This window comes from Garra rufa, chromosome 2 (genome assembly GCF_049309525.1).
Source record: "Garra rufa chromosome 2, GarRuf1.0, whole genome shotgun sequence".
Lineage (NCBI taxonomy): Eukaryota > Metazoa > Chordata > Actinopteri > Cypriniformes > Cyprinidae > Garra > Garra rufa.
Genome location: NC_133362.1, coordinates 58,679,951 through 58,687,769, shown reverse-complemented (window position 1 = coordinate 58,687,769; position 7,819 = coordinate 58,679,951). Strand labels below are relative to the sequence as shown.

General features: G+C 43.0%; 1 protein-coding gene across 1 annotated transcript; it reads right to left on the bottom strand.

Annotated features, from left to right (window-relative positions):
* Window positions 1-3,454: 3,454 nt before the first annotated feature.
* LOC141326009 (uncharacterized) lies at window positions 3,455-7,255 on the bottom strand. Its single transcript, XM_073834720.1, has 2 exons — window positions 6,379-7,255; window positions 3,455-3,471 (listed from the first exon to the last, which is right to left on the bottom strand). Exons 1-2 carry the CDS (start codon window positions 7,253-7,255, stop codon window positions 3,455-3,457), a joined length of 894 nt encoding a protein of 297 aa, XP_073690821.1.
* Between the last annotated feature and the right edge of the window lie 564 nt (window positions 7,256-7,819).

The window sequence follows — 7,819 nt, the reverse complement described above, 5'->3', positions numbered from 1 at the left end:
ATTCAGCCCTCTACCTCGCCTGCTTCAGATGGATTCTTCTTCGTTAAAAAGAAGGACGGAGGATTGCGTCCTTGCATTGACTATCGTGCACTCAATAATATCACAGTCAAGTACCGGTATCCTCTCCCTCTTGTTCCCCCAGCCCTGGAACAGCTAGGGACAGCCAGGATCTATACTAAATTGGATTTACGCTCAGCCTACAACCTAATCAGAATCCGCGAGGGGGATGAGTGGAAGACGGCCTTCTCCACCACCTCAGGCCACTACGAATACCGAGTCATGCCCTTCGGCCTGGCCAACAGCCCCTCCTACTTCCAGGCCTTCGTGAACGAGGTTTTCCGGGACATGCTCAATCGCTGGGTTATCGTCTACATTGACTACATCCTCATCTACTCCAATACCTACACCGAGCACGTTCAACATGTTAGAGCTGTCCTCCAACGTCTCATCAAGCACCAAATTTACGCCAAGGAGGAGAAGTGTGAGTTCCATCAGAAGCGTATTTCCTTTCTCGGTTACATCATCAGCCCAGAGGGAATTGCCATGGATGAGAAAAAGGTGGATGCAGTACATAACTGGCCTCGCCCCAAAACCCTCAAGGAACTACAACAATTCCTGGGCTGTTCTAACTTTTATCGTCGATTCATCCGAAATTTCAGCACCGTTGCTGCCCCACTCACGTCCATGGTCAAGAAAGGTGAGACCCGCCTAACCTGATCACTGCCTGCTACACAGGCTTTCAACGAACTCCGACAAAGGTTTATCACGGCACCCATCCTCCATCACCCCAATCCTGAGTTACCATTCCTTGTCGAGGTTGATGCTTCCAGCACTGGCGTAGGAGCCATACTCTCGCAACGCCAAGGCCAACCCCCCAAGACTTACCCCTGTGCTTACTTTTCCCATAAGCTCAGCCCGGCCGAGAGAAACTACGACGTGGGCAACAGAGAACTGTTGGCGATCAAACTGGCCCTAGAGGAGTGGCGGCATTGGCTAGAGGGTGCCCAGCATCCTTTCATCATACTTACTGATCATAAAAATCTGGAATATCTACGCTCAGCCAAGGTCCTCAACAACCGACAGGCCCGGTGGGCGCTTTTCTTCACACGTTTCGACTTCGACATAACGTACCGACCTGGTTCACAGAACACCAAGGCGGATGCTCTCTCACGTATACATGAATCTGACCGCACCGCTACTCCTCCAGAGACCATCCTGCCCGCTTCTGTTACCGTCGCCCCAGTCGTATGGGATATTATGACTGAGATCTCTGAAGGTTACTCTCAGGACCCTCCTCCGTCTGACTGTCCCAGCCATCTCACTTACGTTCCTCTTAATCTGCGCTCACGAGTCCTGACTGAGGTTCATTCCACTCCCAGTTCCGGCCACCCAGGTATTAAAGCCACCATCCAACTACTCCACAATCGTTTCTGGTGGCCATCATTACGCACTGACACTATTGCTTTCATCAGGAACTGCTCCATCTGTAACACCTCCAAAACCCCACACCAACTGCCAGTCGGCCTTCTACAACCTCTACCGGTGCCCATACGCCCCTGGTCCCACATTGCGGTGGACTTTGTCACCGATCTCCCTCCGTCCCAGGGTCACACTACCATCCTTTCAGTCATAGACAGGTTCTCAAAGGGCTGCCGATTCATTCCTCTTCCTAAACTACCCACCGCCATGGAGACAGCGGAAGCGCTATGCAACACGGTCTTCAGATTCTATGGGTTGCCAGAGGACATCGTGTCTGATCGGGGGCCATAGTTTACATCCAGACTATGGTCAAGCTTCTTCCGTCTCCTGGGGGTCAGAATTAGCCTCACGTCGGGATGCCACCCTCAAGCTAACGGACAGGCCAAGAGACAGAACCAGGAATTGACCCGCTTCCTACGCTCATACTGCCAGGATCATCAGGACGATTGGAGTCGCTATCTCCTCTGGGCAGAATATGCCCGAAATTCGCTACGTAAACCTTCCACCATCCTCACACCATTCCAGTGCATCCTAGGTTACCAACCTCCCTTGTTTCCCTGGTCCGGCGAGCCCTCCGAATTACCAGCGGTCAACTCCTGGTTCCAACGCAGCGAAGAGACATGGAACCGGGCCCACGTCCATCTGCAAAGAGCTATCCTTTGCACTCAGATCCAGGCAGATCGCAGACGTCGACCCAATCCACCCTATGAACCAGGACAGTGGGTGTGGCTCTCCACTCAGGACCTCCGCCTGCGCCTACCCTGCAGGAAACTTAGCCCCAGGTACGTGGGTCCATTCAAGATAATCCGTCAAATATCTCCTGTATCATTTAGATTAGAACTCCCATCTGAATATCGTATCTCACCCACTTTTCATGTTTCTCTGTTAAAGCCCGCTGGTAGCCCGAAAGGAGCGGAGAACCTAGATGAGACCGCCCAGCAGAGACCTACCCCCCTGATCATCAATGGCGAGGAGGTCTATCGAGTTAACACCATCTTGGACTCCCGACGCCGGAGCAGTCACCTCCAGTATTTGGTCGACTGGGAAGGTTACGGACCCGAGGAAAGGTCTTGGGTGTCAGCGGAGGACATCTTGGACCCTTCTCTCACCACTGACTTCCACTTTTCGCACCCAGATTGACCAGCTCCCCGTGGTAGGGGTAGACCCCGGCGTCGGCCACCTCCTCGTGCCAGGAGGCACTCGCGGGGGGGGGGGGTCACTAGCGTGGTCTCTGTGGCTCCTTCTGACCAGCGCCAGCGGGAACCATCACCGGAGTTCTAGTTCACTACATTACCCATAACACCGTACCTGGGACACTCACTTCCGGTTCCGGGTCTCCCGGTTCGCTTCCTTGTTTTCGGCCATTTATTGAGCACCCCGCCGGTTTGCTCTCCGCAAAGTTTTGCTAGTCATGCTAACAATCCTAAGCGTTCTCTTTTCGGACTGCCTACCTGTTGCCAACCGGACTGTTTATCGTGTGTATGAATTCTTGCTGCCTGCCCTTTGTCGACCGCCGACCTGCTTTACGGACTATTCCCTTTGATCGCCGCCAGCCCCGACCTTTTGCATGGACTCTGACTAACTCTCTGCATCTGCCTTCACCACACCAGTCTGCCGTTGTCGAACCCTGCCTGTTTACATTGTGTGAGTTAATAAAGCTGTTGCAAATGGATCCCACGCTTCCGGATGATTCCATGACCGCGTCACAGGTTCACTCTGAGCAGAATCGGTATTTTACCGTTTCTGTTCATGCATTTCTCTGTATTATTACCGTACAGCGTTTTCTTTAGGCTACTCAAGAAAAAAAAGCTGATCTGGTAAGATCTGGCTAGATTTTGGTCAAATGTTTTAAATGAAAGAAAAAACTTTAAACACAAAGCTACTTGTATAAAATTGTGTTTTGAGAGGAAAAAACATGTCGCATTTAATTAATTAATTACCTAAATCAAAATGTTTACAAACATGATAAAGACAACTAGGATAATTTGTTCCCTACAACAAATAATCCAAACACAAAGACTATAACAGCACAGTGAGGTGATGCTCACGCTAAATGCAACAGACTATTTAAATTAAGAATTGTAAACTTATTTAAATGTGTTTTATTTTGATAATGAATAGGCTGCAATTTTAAGGTAGCAAAACGGAATTGAAACAAAGCACATTTTTCTACTTTCCGTTTAATCTGTTAATAATTTAAGTGAAATATATTTATATGTTTTGTGTTCTGGTCCGCTGCTGCGCTTTTCTGGATATGACCTGGCATCGGTTCACTAACGACTTGTCACCAGATTTTTCCATACAATTTATCATTCTTGAAACTGAAAGTGATCAAGACATTTCTCCGGAGCACAATGTTACAAGGAAGACTGTACAGCAGGGCTATTCAATTGGCGGCCCGCGGGCCCAATCCGGCCCGCCAATCATCTTCGTCCGGCCCGAGGGAGAAGTACGCGCAAGTGGCTTGAATTGTTTTGGCACTAATTAGTTTGTCCACTAGGCGGCAACGCTGGCCCGGGCCAGCAAAAAAGAAAAGCAAGAGAGCCAAGAACAACAACAATCTACCGGAGACCGCAACATCAATAGCCGGCAGATTTAACAAGCACTTGTTGGGCTCCAGACTGCGACCAAATGGACACATTTTTCTGCCGTTGCGACTAAATTTTGTTAAATTTTCCGCGTTGTTCAACTCATAAGCGCTGCTATTTCTGTTTCATATGAGAAACATAAAACAGCAAACGAAACGAAAGAGAAACCAAAGCGCGCCACGTTTGAGCGCGCTACGTTTGAGCTGCGCAGCGCGGACCGTTTATCAGCTGGTACCGCAATGCAAACACGCTTGTCCGAGCTCAGAACAGCCGGGAACCAAAGTTGATTTCGCAACACTGTAACTGCACAGTGCTGCGAGATCCAGTGAGAAGTGTTTGAATTCGCACAGAATGAATTAAGGTGCTGCAAGATCTATTGAGAATCAATCAAATTCTGTTATAAACAGCGCTGAGGTATGTCAGAAAACCAGAAGTAACGCCAACTTAAGCATAGTCGAATGTTATTACAGTATTCACTTAAGGGTTTGTACAACCTTTTGAAAGAGAAATTCAAGCACTTTTCAATGACTTTCAAGCATTTTGCACAACCATTTCCAGCATGTTAAAGCTCTTATGATCCAATGTTATTTGGATGGCCAAATAACTGAATGATATTTTGATGGCCAAAATATACTTTGTGGTAAACAAACACTAATGTAAAAAATTTAAAATACATCAAATCACAATTATAACCAGTATATTGCAATAATAATCTGTGTAGTTTACGCATAAACAATTTATAGTTCATGTGAAGATATTTAAATTAAAAAAAAAGAAAATCATATAAATTAAAAGTTGTTATATATTTCAGAGCCTATTAAATGTTGAAAATATTGGCTTTCAATTATCCTGTAATGTTGAATGGACATAATATGTAAAACTGAGAGAAAATTCATTTAATAAAGACACCAGTACCAGTATTGATATCAATACTTCATAAATAATAGGCTACTTGATAAAAAAAAAATGCCATTAAACACATATTTAAAATAACTTAATTTGGAGGTCCAGTATGAAATTCTGACTATATGCGATTAATCATGATTAATTACAGAAATGTTTTTTTAATTGATTGACAGACAGCACTAATGTTAACCTTTTATAGATGTTGGTGTTGTAATATTAGTTACAACACCCCCCCCCCCCCCCCCCCCCCAGAAAGAGATCGGGACGGCCCCCACCCCCTTGGCCCCCTTCAAATTTTCAGCTCGATAATCCGGCCCTCAAATGAATCTAATTGAATAGCCCTGCTGTACAGTCTATCTCTTTCTTTGGGAGGCCTTTAAGATGTATGGTAAGCCGCTGCTGGTCTAATAGTGTAAGCTCAATCATTGATTTTGGAAAAGGGTGAGTCAAACTACCATGTCTACCAGGAGACAGGTTTCAAGTGCATATTTATTTAAATTTATTTATTTAAGTCCATCGCATAATCCAAAAGATAATGTTAAACATACCAAAAATAGCCAATAGCCTACCAAAAATACAAGAGAGACATACAGTCATCCTTTATAATTAGAATCCTATAAGAATAAAAAAAACTAAACATGCATGACTGTAAACTGTGGATAGTGAGCAAAACAAATACAACTAAACTAAGAACAATTACAATATATAAACAAGTCATGGCAATACTAATTGGACTAATTACTAAAGCATTGATGTGTAATTATAGTTATATACATTCTCTTAACAACAGAAATATTTGTATAAATGAATTTTTAGCAAGATTTCAGTGAAACACAAAATAAACACATTTTTGCTTCAGTGAAAACAATAAGAATATAACATATCATTTTTAAAATGCACTTTATAATTTTCTTAAATTTGCTTAAAATAACTTATTTATAATACATTTTCATGTATTCCAGCACTTTGTTTTTTTCTTCTCCTGCTCTCTTCTTGATGTTCTCCAGTGTTTGTGCCTTTTCATGCTCATTTATTTTCTTCAACTCATCATTCAGGAAATCAACATGTTGAAGTGTGATCAAAGAATCAGTGTTAAGTGCGATCATCTCCAGAGCTCTTACACAGTGAAATGCTTCAATTACCAGCTTCATCTTCTGCACTTTTAATTCTTGCAGTTCTTCTTCAAGATTTTGGAGCAAAGACTGACCATCCACTATTTTGACATATTTTTTGGAATCTTTAATTGTCACCCTCTCTTTCTTTGTTTTATATATTTTGTCTTCTTTGATGTGTTTGCTGTAGTGGCATTTATTTGTACATACTGTACAGTGATTTTTTTTCATCACACTGCACCATGAGAGATCTCTAACCCACCAGCATCTTGGATAATGACAGTTTTCTTTACAGATGGTGCAGCACACTGCCATTCTGGCTTTAGAAGTATCAATTTGAACCTTTTCTTTGTAGGTCACTTCAACCTCTAAGTTGTTTTTTTCTTTGATCATTTCAATGTGTGATTTTATTTTCAAGATTGTTTCCTCCAACTGCTCTCGTTGTTGCAACACATTTTGAGTCATCTGCAAGGCTTTTGGTTTTGTTTTGTCAAAAAATTCAAATAATCCTGTCATTCCTCCAAAACTGATATTCCATGATTGTTCCTGTATATTCTGATATTTCTCATGAAATGTCTCTCCTTGACAGTTGTCAAACAGGAAATACACTGGCTCATTCTTGTCATTTACTGCACACTGAAAGTTAGCATCTTTAACAGCTGTCAGGGCATTTGTAGGGTGAGTTCCATGTGAAAATGTGACTAATAAGACAATGTTTTCAACAATATCTTTCCCAAATAAAGACTGTACAGCATCAAATATGTATATTTGTCTGTCAGAGAGTCGATTCTGGGTTGCTTTAATTACCAGACACACTGCATCAATTTTATTGAGCCAGTAATCCAATCCACTTAATTTAAGCAAACTCATGGCAATTTCTTTCTCATTATCAGCATGCATGTTTCCATATCCTGGTGTGTCGATGATTGTTAAATCGATTGGACTCTCTTGTAGATAAAACCCATAAACAGTGAGGATGGAGGTCTGACTATGAGCTGATGTTCGGTCACTCTGATCATCTGTGATCTCAAACCAAACCTTGTCTTCTGGCTTTACACCCAACATGTAATTGATCAATGCATTGATTAGTTTTGTTTTTCCTGTTCCTGTTTCTCCCACCATCAGAATGGTCTTGTGGGGTTTGTTTGAGTCTCTCTCACCATAGGTCATTGTTCTATATTGTTCAGATTTTTCAACTGCATTCTGTTCCAGATGATATCGAGTAGGAGCACCATCCTCAATTTTTGTACTATGCTTTATGAATTCGTTCAGTTCTGGTTTCAGACTGGCCACTTTGTTTCTGTAATGTAAAGCAGAACATAACAAAAAGAACATAACAAAAACATAAAAATGTAAACAGTACAAGTTAATTAATTCTAGTTCATGTTATGGGGCAACCCTGGTGAAAAAAAAAACTGCTAAAACCAGCCTAGGCTGGTTGGCCAGTTTTAGCTGGTCAACCAGCCTGGTCATAGCTGGAAGGCAGGCTAGTTTTAGAGGGGTTTTGGCCACTTTTCCAGCCTGGTTAAACCAGCTACTTCCAGCAGTTTTTTTCAGCAGGGAAATATATTAATTTAAATATATAAAGTATGCCAACGTCAGTAATGAAACCTATGAAAGGCCATGCCATTTTATACAAAGTTGTTATAATGCGCATGCAAATAAACGGGTACATCAAGCAAAAAACACCTGCAATAATGCAGTCACTTGGAAAGATTTTACCAGACTGGCCAG

Coding starts and splice junctions, on each gene's coding strand:
- LOC141326009 (XM_073834720.1), bottom strand. CDS start 7,255: ATGACCTATGGTGAGAGAGACTCAAACAAACCCCACAAGACCATTCTG.